General features: G+C 34.5%; 1 protein-coding gene across 4 annotated transcripts in view; it reads right to left on the bottom strand.

Moving 5' to 3' along the window:
- Positions 1-13,887, bottom strand: part of RBMS1 (RNA binding motif single stranded interacting protein 1) — a 242,825-nt gene that overhangs the window by 59,875 nt on the left and 169,063 nt on the right. For all 4 annotated transcript variants that reach the window (XM_051986287.1, XM_051986288.1, XM_051986286.1 and 1 more), the window contains exon 3: positions 10,494-10,552. In XM_051986287.1, the coding sequence (XP_051842247.1) occupies positions 10,494-10,552 (59 nt within the window). The remainder of the gene's footprint in view (positions 1-10,493; positions 10,553-13,887) is intronic.

Below are 13,887 nucleotides of genomic sequence, written 5' to 3'. Positions count from 1 at the left end.
TATCTCCAAGGTTACCAAAGTCTCTTGACTATTGAAAATTAATGCCTTCTTCTCATTCTCCATGGATCCCCCTCTGCAGCTTTTGATCATATTTTATTGATGGAAAAATGAGACTCAGAGAGATTACAATTTGCCCAAGATCACAATTGTATGTAGAGAGCAAGGACTCAAAATCAGGTCTCCTTACATCAAGCCTCCTACTCTTACCACTATATCTCATTCCCTTTGGCATCAATTGCTGATATTTATAGTTAGTCTTTTAAAGTCCTATGTAAAAACTCACTTGCTTCATGAAGTTAGTTTCAAGTAAACAGAGCTTTATCCTGTTAATCCTAAACACTTACCACCACCTTAATCCTCTAGGACTACGACTATTTTTATACACTTCTATATATATAATTATTTGATATATAAATGGATGATGGTTGTTTTCCTTTATTAAAATCCTACTCTAATGCCTCATCATGAGTTCTTAAAGGCTGTGCCAAGGCTGGCAGAACCTATCAGGTTGGAAAAGCATAACATACTGGTCCAGGGACAGAATTTGTTAAGAGCATGAGGAATAAGTCTATTTAAGAGACTCATCAGCTGAAGTTTCATTTCAATTCAATAAACATGTATTAAGTTCCTAATGTAGCATGCTATGTTGGTAAAGACACAAAGACTAATTAAGACAAGAGTTTCTGTCCTCTTGAAACTTATAGTAGATAACATAATTCTCACCTCCCAAACACATACTATATATATATATATATATATATATATATATATATATAGTACAAAGAATTGCCACAGCCCAAATAAAATTTGCAGCTTCTAATATATATCAGCTCTTTAAGGAACTTCAAGAGCAAGTGAGAAAGCATCCAGGAAAGATTTATATCCTGCATGTCCATTCACATAGTGGACTTCCAGGTCCTATTTTTGATGGAAATTCAAAGGCAGATAGCCTTTTAACTATGTTGGCCAGTACGCCTTTATTTCAGGAGGCCCAGGAATCCCATTCTAAATACCATCAGGCTGCTCGAGCTTTGCGTTTACAGTTTGGGATTACAAAAGAAGAAGCTAGGAGCATAGTGAAAAGCTGTACAGCTTGCCTTCCCTTCCATGCTCCTACACTGCCTCCAGGGAAGAACCCTCGTGGTTTGAGACCCAATGAAATCTGGCAAATGGATGTGACCCATTATAAATCTTTTGGTCGTCTGTCTTTTATCCATGTTGTAGTAGACACCTTTTCAGGATTCACTTTTGCCATACCAGCAGCAAAAGAGACAGCCCGAGTGGTCACTGAATTCCTCATTCAAGCATTCACAATTATGGGTGTGCCACAAGAAATAAAAACAGATAATGGACCGGCATATACCTCCAAACATTTTGAACACTTTTGTGCACAGTATAAGATTTTACACACTACTGGCATACCCTTCAATCCTCAAGGTCAAGCAATAGTAGAAAGAAGAAACAGAGACATTAAGACACTCCTCCAAAAACAAAAGAAAGGGGGAGCCACGGGTAACCCTAGAGAACTTCTAAATTTAGTTCTCTATACCATTAATTTTTTAATCTTTGATAAAGATGCACTGGCTCCAGCAGACAGGTTTTATAACCCACCAGAAGAGCAGTGTCCAGTGCGAGCAGTATATATATATATATATACACATACTAGAAAAGTGAGAGGCAATTGTATTATATTCAATAAGATTAGTCTTGTGACCAGATAATGATTTTTTTGGCCACAGTAAAACAGGAAGACAATTATTCAGATGTAAAGAGGTTGCAATGTGTATCTGTGAAAGGAGCTGCCACATCAGTGAATCTACAAGATCCCAGAAGTACTGAAACATTTAGAGTTTATTATACACTATTTCTGGTTTGTCTCCTCATTTGAAGTATGAATTCCTCAAAAGCAAAAAAAGAGAGAGAGAGAGAGAGAGAGCTTTTGTAAAATATCTTTTTATATACCTCTAGATTATATGAGAAAAAAAACCAGCTTACGATTATGATTACACCATAAAATTAGGTTCATTTGCAAGGAGAAGTATGTCTCAATGATAAACAGTTTAAGGGGATACAAAAACATGATGTCCTTATTATCATGATATTTTCTGAATAAAATATTTTAACGAAAAGACATAATTAAACATAGTTTGAGAGAAATAAGCAATGGAACAACAAGCAAACCTGAGAAACTATTATGGATATTAATGTAAATAACTTGAGATTATAAATGAACTCACTCATCCAAAGGTCCTGATTGATAAATCAAACAAACTTTGGGGGTAAAAAATTCTCTTATAAACACTAGAAAGTAACATTGACCACAGAGAATGAGTCTTAAGATCACTGGACTTGATGTTAGGACTGAATCAATGTGCTATGACAACAAGGTCTTATCTGACTTTATCTTAAGAATGAACAAAACAATGCAATCACCCTCTATCATTGTTTTTCATTTCTTCAGAATGTTACCTTAATATTGGTCCATATTCTAGCTCTTTCACATTTTTTAAAAATTTAAAATAAATGTTCCACGTAAAACACGAGTTATAGCTAATTCTTATATTTGTGGGCCAAGTTCTAGGAATACCTTTTCCTGTCTAATCAATTCTCCAGCACCTCTAATCAACTGATTAACATGTATTAAGAGCCTACTATGTGCCTGGCACATATATATCTAGGACACAAAGACAAAACCGAAAACGCTCTCAGGGAGCCTAAATTTAATAGAGGAGACAACATGAACATATAGTATATACAACACATAGATAAAGTAGATCCAAAATAATATTGGGGAGGAAGCAACTGGCAAATGGGAAAGGAGGAAATTTAAAAAAAAAAAGAAAGAAGGCATCTTGCATACAGTGACATTTGAACGAAATATCCAAAGAAACTGGAGATTCTAAGAAAGAGTGGTGGAAAAAAAGAGAACATTCTAGGAATGGAGGGGCAGACAGTTCAGAGGAACAGTTGGAAGAGGAACTATCATATGTAAGAAAAGACCATTTGTTTTTTGTCCTTCATTTTCGAAGAGGATCACTGACATCATGGTTAGTATCTTGACTTGTAAACTAAATTTAAGTGAGATAGAGTTGCAAAAACTCATCAGTCTGACTCTCTCTTCCCAAGCACCAAAGTCCAGTGGCAGGACAAAAATCAAGAGGACTGGTGATAGTTCAAAATGCAGTGGATAAACTTAGTGTTTTCCATGTCTAACTAAGCTCTAGGTACTCTATGATGCCTGCTTCAGCCACTTTCACGGATATTCGAAGAAATTATTCTTATCTGTCCGTTCTGGAAGAACTACCACATAGTTGGAATAGATAACTTCCCTAACTAACTGATGGGTTTAGGGTCTGTTGATTACCCTCAACCTGGTTTAGCTTCTCTGCCAAAATTTTATTAGGGTCGCCTCTGTATATGCTACAGCATCTTGGAACCATGGGTGAGAGCTGAGTGACAGGTAAACTCTAAAGATGGATGATCAGCCCTGAAAAAGGCCGAACAAGGTACTAGTCCTTCTGACACCTATATACAGCCTGGAAAGATCAGTAAGCTAGTACGGATAGATTTTAAACAGCATGAAAGAGAGTAATGAATAAGAAGGCTAAAAACATGGGATGGGAACCAAGTTATAAAGAACTTTTGATTATTGAGACAATAATCAACCATTAGAGATTGGAGTAGTGAAAGATTTGGAGCAAAGAAAGTGATGAAGAGACTGTTGCAATAGTCCAGACATAAGCTTATGAGAGAGCCTGACCTAGATGGTGACTATATGAACTGAAAGGGGGTTTATCCAAACAACGTTATGGAAATAAAAACAAGATCTGACAATTGATAGGGCATGTAGAGTGAAGATGAGGAGTCAAAAATGACAAGGTGTCAAGCTTGTATGAATGGAAGAAGAGCTGTCCCTTTAAGGGAAAGAGGAGAGATTTAAAAAAATTAAGGTGTGTTTAGGGAGAAAAGATAATGATTTCTAGAAAATGAGTTATGGAGTCTGAATGCAGATCAAAGCATACTATTTTTCTCTTTTGTGTGGTTTTTTTTCTTTCCCTTTTGTTCTGATTCTTCTTTCACAACATGACTAATATGGAAATATGTTTTAACATGATTATACATGTATAATCTATATCAAATTGCTTGTTGTCTTCAAGTAGGGAGTGAGGGAGAAAAATTTAGAACGAAAATGAATGCTGAAAACTTTCTTTACATGTAAGTGGGAAAATAAAATATTAAGTACAAAAAGATAACATTTTCAGTTATGAATATACAGAAACTGAGATCCTTACAGAACATACTAACTAAAATGTCTAATAGGTAGTTAAAGGTATACAAGTGGACTTTGAAAGAGATACCAGGGCTGGATGTATAAATTTGAGAATCATCTACATAAAAAGAGGTAGTGGTCAAATATCTGCCTACTTAGTAATTTCAAGCTACAGATATATCAACCTCACATGAAAAATGGAGGTGGGGAGAGAAGAAGAGAGGTAGCAGGGAAGATGAACAGACAGGATGAAGAAGAGGAGTAAAGGAAGATGGTCTCTTCTCTCAACACTCATCTGGAATGTGAGGGAAAGTCTACTAAGGCTTGTGAAACCTGATGATCCTAATCTATTTCTGGTTATTTGTAGGATGGAGATAGAGAATAATACCACCTAAAGGAAGTTGCTAGGGACTATGATATTTGGGCAAGAAACACAAAAACTTAGTTAGAGGTGATATTTTCATCACAGCTGTCGGTTGAAGGCAGATATGGAAAGTGAATAGGTTAACAAGAAAATAATGTTGGAGAATGGGATTTGGATGTTTGGGACATGACTTTAAAAGTGTGGGTGGAGTCCACTGAACAAGAGGTTTTAAACAAAAAAGGGAGGGAGAGAGAAAAGTGCCCACATATCTGCCAAGCCAAATACCACAAAAAGAAGCAGGAATAACACTGGAAGAAAAATATCAGTACAGAACAGCCTTTCACAGAAGATATCCAAGATGAGATTCAGCAGCAAAACCCAATGTTTTAAATGCCCACGTGAACTTTATTGTGCAAATTGAAATAACAACAAGTATGAGTGTGTATACTCCCAATATGCATATGCATGTATGACAGCCATTTCACTGACACTGATCACTGAAAGACAGTGGGACATGATAAGTACCCATAAAGAAAAACTGAGGCCTTGATTTTTTTTTTTAAGGGAGAGAACAAATTTGGGAAACTCTAGGTCATTGAGCTTAATTTTTAAATTTGTCAAAATTATATAAATTATTAAACTGGAAGGGATTGCAAAGATGCTGTGTAACAAAGACATTTGATAGGTAAAAAGATGGACTGATCTAAGTGCACGAATTTATTTATTTATTTATTTATTTATCTTTTTTTTTTTTAAATAGCTTTTTATTGACAGAACATATGCATGGATAATTTTTCAACATTGTCCTTTGCGATCACTTCTGTTCCAACTTTTCCCACATGTTAAACATGTTAAGGTATATCTGAAATACAATATATGTGTGCATATTTATACAGTTAACTTGTTGCACAAGAAAAATCGGATTTAGAAAGGTAAAAATAACCTGAGAAGAAAAACAAAAATGCAAGTAGTCCACATTCATTTCCCAGTGTTCTTTCTCTGGGTATAGCTGGATCTGTTAATGTAAGTGGATGAATTTAAATAGAACACAGATAAAGTTCTATATTTTTGTTAAAAACAAAAAGTTTAACAAAAGATAACAATTGCACAGTTAGAGAACACTGTCTGAATAAAGGTATAAGTAAACATGACATTACAGTCAAAAAAAAGCCTTCTAGTAGGAAAGGCAAGTGCCTAGGTCAAGGGAGATGATAGTTCTGTTTTCTTTTGGTTTAGGTAGACTACAATTGCTACAAAATATTTTGTGAAAGACACCAACAAATTAAAGTGTAATGAGGATGTCAAAGAGAGCCCATACTACAAGAAGATAGGATAAAGAAATCAAGAGTATTTAATTTGGAGTGCGGAAAACTTCACAAGGACACAGAATTGTAAAGAACATTGGAGGATGCCTTATCCAACTTAAATCTAAAAAATAATCGTTTCTACAAGTTGTCAAACAAAATATTCAACTTTTGCTTGAAGATCTCTAGAGAGGTCTTAGGAATTAACTACCAACTCAAACCTTCAGCTCTTCTGACCTTCGCTATTATCCTGTAGAGTACCACCATATTCCAATCACTCAGTCTCACAATCTTGATTTAATCAACTCTTCACTCATGCTCACCACATACATGCTTTTGCCAAGGCTCTTGATTTTTACACTCATAAGATCTCTTCTATAAATCTCTCTACTCACATGGCCACCATCCTGTGGTCACCATCATCACATTTCATGATTCTTGTAACAGCTTTCTAATTAATGTTCCTCTTATCTTTCTCCACTAAACTACCAGTGATTTTCTAAAGGCACAAGTCTAACGTCCTTGTGGGATGGATAAATAGATGGCACAGGAGAGTGACCACTAAGCCTGGAATCAGGAATGTCTGAGGGCAAATCTGGTCTTAATAGTTGTGTAGGCCTGAACAAATCACTTAACTGCTGCCTACCTCAGTTTCTTCAGTTGTAAAATGGAAATATATGATAATAGCATCTATCCCTCCAGAATTATTATGAGAATTAAATGAGATAAATATTTGTAAAGTACTTGGCATAGTACCTGGCACATAGTGGTCATTTAATAAATGCTTATTTCCTTCTCTTTTTCCCCTTCTCCCTACCATATACACACTTAATAAACTCCAGTGGTTCCTTATTACTTCCAAGATCAAATATAAAATTTTCTGTTGGGTATTTAAAATCTTTTACAACTAGGCCCCTTCCAATCTTTCCAACCTCCTTTCATTTTATTCACTGTCATAGATTGTGTGTGCTGTGCTGGCTCACCAGCTGAACTTGATACCAAAGACTAGGATGTCTTGATTTTGCATGACCTATTTTCCATTCCTAGAAAGTACTTCCTTTTCAACTGTGCTTGACCTCCTTTAGAACTCAGTTCAAATCCTGCCTCCTGCAGATGATTTCTCCTAGTACCCCTCCCACTCCATCCTCCACTCCTGTTCTTCCAGTAACTGCCTTCCCTCTGATATTACCTTTAATCTAGTCTTGTTCTTACCTAGGTTATTTAAATTTTTTTTTTCCACCATTAAAATGTGAGCTCCTTGAGGACAGGGATGGTATATTGGTCTTTCCTTGTATTTTCCTTGTTTTAGCACAGATCCTGGCACCTAGTAAAATGCTTACTAAATTCTTGTGGACTAACATTCCAGTTGTATATTCTTATGCCTTTCCACCGAATTCTATGCTCAAAGATTCCAAGGAATAGATCTGGAAGGAGGAGAAAATAAATAATACATTGCTACCTATTCAAGATCATCTTGAAACCCTCCCAAAATGATGTATATTAGGGAATTTCTCTTACATATAAAAAGTAAGATATTTCTTATACAAAAAGGAAAAATGAGAAGACGCTTGGGAGGGGACTGCCATATCATCATAACCTTAACTAAAAACAAATGTGAGGGGCTACAGCTTTTTTCTTCCCTTTCCAGCCAGCTATAAAGAAAGTCTTTTGATAAATCTCCTTCAGAGAGGGAAAAGGACCCACATGTGCAAAAGTGTTTGTAGCTGCCCTTTTTGTAGTGGCAAGGAACTGAAAATTAAGTGGATGCCCATTAGTTGGGGAATAGCTGAGTAAGTCATGATATATGAATGTAATGGAATATTATTTTTCTATTCAAAATACTGAGCTGGCTGATTTCGGGAAAAAAATCTGTAGAGATTTACATGAATTGATGCTAAGTGAAGTGAGCAGAACCAAGAGAACATTGTACACAGTAAGAGCAAGATAATGTGATGATCAACTCTGATAGATGTGGTTCTTTTCAACAATGCAGTAATTCAAAGCAATTCCAATAGACTCAGGATGGAAAGCACCATCCACATCTAGAGAGAGAACTATGGCGACTGATTGTGGGTCAAAGCATACCATTTTTGTTGTTTACTTTTTTCTCTTTTGATCTGATTTTTCTTGCACAGCATGATAAATATGGAAATATGTTTAGAAGAATTCCACATGTTTAACTCATATCAAATTGCTTGCTGTCTTGTGGAGGGAGGAAGTGAAGGAGGAGGGTAGAAAAATTTGGAACATAAAGTCTTGCAAAGATGAATACTGAAAATTATCTTTGCATGTATTTGGAAAAATAAAATACTATTGAACATAAAATATAATAAAATAAATCTCTTTTGGACTCATAGTATCGAGTGCAAATGCTGAGTAATCTGAAATAATCATTCATTTTGAAACATTTGCCACCAAATGAAGGAACTGAAATGGGTAGAAATAACTGATTATATCTTTTGTGAAAATTTTCTTAAATTACAAAGAAAGTCCTCATCCTAAATGCTATAATAATGGGCCCTAATTTATAGATTCAATCCACTCTCTTAAAGATCTTTTTAAAGCCTATCTGATCTGGTATTAACTGTTCTTCCCATTTTTGAGTCATGTATAAATCTAATAAACACACTATCTATGCTTTCATCCAAATCATTGATAAAATGCTGAAAAGAACAAGGTCAAGGTCTAATCATTCAACAACTTTCAAGTCTGACAGTACTGTTATCTAGTCTGTATCTTCTTATCATTTCCATAACTATAGACAGCATAAGAGGCTTTACCAAGTGCCTACTTCTGCCTATTAATTTGATTGGTGGCTGTTAAATTGCTGCCACAACCCTTTTTCTCCCCCGCTCCTCACACACATATACACACTCCATACTATAACAGCTACTTAAAAATATTTAAAGCATTGATTAATAGAAGAGGAGAAACTCTTCCTAGAACGAGACAGAAAAGGAAAACACTTCATATAGGCAGACTTAGGCTTGAGAAAAGAAAAACTGAGCTGCCTGAAAATGGAATGGGATAACGATACAGGAGATTCCTTTTCCCTGCTGATTTTTCAAGCACACACTAAACAACCAAAAAGACTTTTGTTGGCAATAGTGGAAAGACTACGATTATTTAGATGCAATTGTTCAAATAGGTCTCTTAAATCATTCCAATTAGGAGATTCTGTGAGATGTTACAATTGGATCAAATTAGATAATAATATGTTTAAAAGGCCCTTGCAATTGTAATATACCATTTTAGAAATTTAATCTGCTGTTATTTTTAGAGATAGAAGTAGGTTCTACAGCTGTGATTTCAATTCTTGGGAAGTGCATAAATGATTTGCCCTCAGGTCTTCCTAGTTTCAAGGCTAGCTCTCCATCCACTATGCAATGCTATCTATTAGCATTATTTTTATTCTATATAAACATCCAAAATAAATGGATCCTAGAAATCAACTATCTTTTTTTCCCAAAATTCGACTCTTGATTCCATCAAAAATTTCTTTAATAAGATAGTTTATACGTGAACTTGCAGATTTTTTTTTCAAAAACAACTTTAATATTAAGAACTTTGAGTAATAGACAGAAATATGACTCTTACCCTCATTTCAGTATAAAGAAAATACCAACCTTTTAAGAGACCTTGACATGGAATAGTTTTAAAACTCCCCTGTTTTTTGATTATTATAAGCTGCTGCTTAACCCTCATCTAAAATACTCAGGCTAAAAGAGGAGAGCCTTGTTTCTCTTGACTATTCCTATTAACTTTATTCCCGTTCATGAGGGCAGAGGTTATACTGAAAAGTCAATTGACTCCATTCTTCCCTTTTCCTAGAAATCATGCTCTCCATTGTCAAAATGCCTGGAACAAAAAGCATGAGTGTAAGCTCCTAGGCCCCTCCCCTTCTAGTCTGCCACTTAAATTACTCATGAAACTAGATGAGATCATCCTAATTACACTAAATACTGAAGGTCAGTGCACTAAATTAATGCATCAGAGTATTTCAAAGAAGTCTATGACCTCCCTCTTCCTTATTATAATTTGGTCAGTGAAAATGATTCTCTCCTCCTTACCTCCAATATATTCAATAGACATAAAGCAAAGAACAATTGGGAGTACTGAAACATGCTATTAAGTGCAGCTTAAAACTACTCTGTTCTAATTAATAGAACCAATTTGCACAATATGTAATCTTTTCAGTTTCTTAGTATGGCAGAATGGTCTTCAGTAAGCAGCTCTAATCTTCTCAAGCACAGAAAAAAAGCTGTTTTCTAACTCCATTTTCTTTTTAAAAGCAGGGGCTAAATGCCAACCAGTGTTTGGCATGTTAACTTCACTGGAGTCAAATCTGAAGTTCTGGCAAAAGGCTTGCTGCTGTTAGGCAGCCAGCCAATTCCACTAGGGACAAACATAACCAATATGCTGATATTGTGCAAGAGAGAAACTTAGAATTAAATAAGGATTGGGTACCCCCATCCATCAAATAGAGGTGGTTTTTAAACTAAAGATTAAGTCCCATCCTTTCAATCAGTGAAGAAAATGATCAATGAAAAGTTACCTTTGCATTTATTGGTTGTTTTGTCCAAAATTGCCTTTGTGGAGACAATTTTTCCATATCTGAAAGAAAAAAAGGAAAAGGTCAAAGTTACATTCATGGAATCCTTTAAAACAACAAATCTCACTGAGCACATTTTTTCATTATCTCAGAACATCTGCCTGCTTATTTACAAAATAGCTTTTTCTCAAGTGTAGAATTTGAGCTTAGTGATCTTAGAAAATCATGGAAAGACATACATGAAATAATGAAGAGTGAAAAGAGCAGAACCAAGAGAAGACTGTATAAAGCAAGAGCAACATTGTTTTAAGAATAATTTTGAGCAAATAAGTCATTTTTACTATTATAGAATACCCATTTAAGAATAAAGGACATGTGAAAGATACAATCTGCATCCAGAGAAAGAACTGATAAACAGAAGTATGTATAGAATAATTAATGTGTATACACACAGATTTATCTATCTGTATCTAATCATTTCTAGGCAGCAAGGGGAATAAAAAGAAAAAAAAGAAATTTACATGATGACTTTATTATATATTTAAAAAGAACAGCAAATTTTACATAATGAATTTGCATCATGTACAATCACCTTTTTTATTATACTATGTTACTTAAATGCTTTATTCCATATTTTTAATTTTAAAAAACCAATAAAATTGTATATGCTGGCACACATCAACAATCCTTACTATTAGGGAGGTCTGCTTGGTATTAGTATGATAAACTCTCAGAAATAAGAGCCATCAGGTTACTTAAGGAAAGGTAAACCTGGCAGGATGCAATTCAAAGCTTCAGTTCTGGATCAGGTCCTGAACTTCCAGCCTGGGTCATATGGGGTACCCCAGTCTTCAAAGAAAATAAATCACAGCTAAAATGAAATGAAATAGGTTGGCTTCAAATTTGAATTTCCAGTTTCTATTCCAGTTTTGAAGGAAGGGATGCTTTCTTTACTTGTCAATTCTGGGACAACAGAACAACATTTAAAGGGAATATAATCCTTTTCAAGATATTTTGTTCTAACAGTGCTATCAAATTATACAGCCACATCTGAAGACAAGGCTGTAAAACTATCTAGGGAATCAAACATTCTCCATATAGCCATTATGAAAAGGCCCCCCTCCCCAAAATATATTTATCTCATTGCTACAGCAGCTTATGAGGACAATTATAGACCAAGGTGTAGTAGTTGTACAAAAAGAGATTAAATTACCTATTTTTTCATGTCTCACAGACAAAATTAAAACACTCCTAAATATTCAAACAAAGCCTGACTTTTTCCAGATACTCCCATAGCAGACTATTTAAAACAGATCTTTCACATATACAAAACAGAAAGAAGTAGTAATAGATTTTGTAACATATTCTTAATATAAACAGTAATTCAAATAGATCCGTAAGAAATCATTCATTTCTCCAATTCAATGAAAAATATTCAAATTCCTCAGTGTGTCATTTAAAAAAACAAACTACGGTTTGTTTCAAGATGAAATTCAAGAATGAAATTTTTAACATATATAGTCACCTTTAATTACTCTAAAGAACAAAGAGTCCAATCTAGACACAAATGCTATTACTGTGTAGTCTTTACAGACTGCTAATATAGCAAAGGTCACAAAAATTAAGAGCCAGAAATCAATAAGTTCAATGCCTTAATTTTACAGAAGAGAAATTAGTGTTTTTAAAAACCATAACTTCTCCAGAGGAAATATGGATATGGCCCTAGTATCTACATTAAATTCTTAAATAAAAATACATTTAAAGATATACATTGACAACATTAAAAAAAGAAAGAAGTTTGAAACAGATTACTAAGTGGTACAGAATGCATTAGACTTTCCATCTGATAAATGGTCAAAGGATATGAACAGACAATTTTCAGATGACGAAATTAAAGCCCTCTAGAGTCATATAAAAATGCTCTAAATCACTACTGTTAGAGAAATGCAAATTAAAACAACTCTGAGGTACCACCTCACACCTCTCAAATTGGCAAAGATGATGGGAAAACATGAAAACATATGTCAACATAATGACAAATGTTGGAGATGATGTGGGAAAACTGGAACACGAATACATTGTTGGTGGAATTATCAGAACTATGCCCAAAGGGATGTAAAACTGTGAATAACCTTTGATCCAGCTTTGCCACTACTGAGTCTAGGAGGGGAAAGGACCCACATGTGCAAAAATGTTTGTTGCAGTTCTTTTTTGTGGTAGCAAAGAATCGGAAAAGTAGTAGATGCCCATCAACTGGGGAATGACTACAGAAGCTATGGTATATGAAGGTAATAAAATACTATTGTTCTATAAAAAAATAATGAACAAGCTGATTTTAGAAAGGCCTAGAAAGATTTGCATGAACTGATGCTGAGCAAAATAAGCAAACCAGGAATACATTGTGCACAATAACAGCAAGAATGTACGTTGATCAACTATGAAAGATTTGGTTCTTCCTAGTTCAGTAATCTAAAGCAATTCCACAATAGATTTTGGACAGAAAATGCCATTTGCATCCAGAAAAAGAATTATGGAGATTGTGAATCAACATATGCTAGGTTCACTTCTTTTTTCTGTTTTTTTTTTTTTTCTCTCCTTTTATTCTGATTTTTCCCTCCCACATGATTCATAAAGCAATGTGTATTAAAAATAAATTTTTTTTAAAAAAGCATTAGACTTTAGAGATTTTTGACTGATACGGTGTTCAATAACTTTAATTTTTATAAACTTTAAGAGGCTATATGAATGAAAAATGAATAATATTTTGCTAAGAAATGATTGTTTTGACCTATCAACAGGTTCTTCCTTCTCCCACCTATTTTATTTCTCTTTATTTATACATTATGGTCCTTGCATGAAGATGAAATTAATATGACTATTAGATAGCCATTCAAGAGGCAATAGTTTTTAAAGTACAATTCCTGTGAAAATTCTATGAATTCATATATGCCACTGAACAAAAAATAATTATAAAAAAAAATCAAACCTAAAAACAGTAGTTCACCTGAACAATCATCACCCCTACCACAAAATTTCCATCAGGTTTCCATAACCTGTAGGTAGATTATTCAGATCACAAATATGTTATGCATTATTTGGAAGCCAACACAACTGTACCGGTTATACTACTCAACTGGACCTATCCATGCTTCACTCCCAAATCAGAATAAGGGAAGAAGGAAGTAAAATCATTCTTTCACAACAAGCATTTATTAAGTATTTATTATATGCTAGACACTATGCTCTTAACTGATGGATGACAAAGGCAAGGTAGGCAAACACTAGCATTTCAATGACCACATCTTAGTCTATTTCAGGTTTTTCCAAAGTATTAGTCCACAACATCAGACTGCAGGGGGAGAGTTCTGGGATCTCAGAACACATCAGCTTTAACTCC

This window comes from Antechinus flavipes, chromosome 3 (genome assembly GCF_016432865.1).
Source record: "Antechinus flavipes isolate AdamAnt ecotype Samford, QLD, Australia chromosome 3, AdamAnt_v2, whole genome shotgun sequence".
In the NCBI taxonomy this organism is placed as follows: domain Eukaryota; kingdom Metazoa; phylum Chordata; class Mammalia; order Dasyuromorphia; family Dasyuridae; genus Antechinus; species Antechinus flavipes.
Note: the sequence above shows the minus strand (reverse complement) of the source record. Positions and strands in the feature narration are given on the sequence as shown.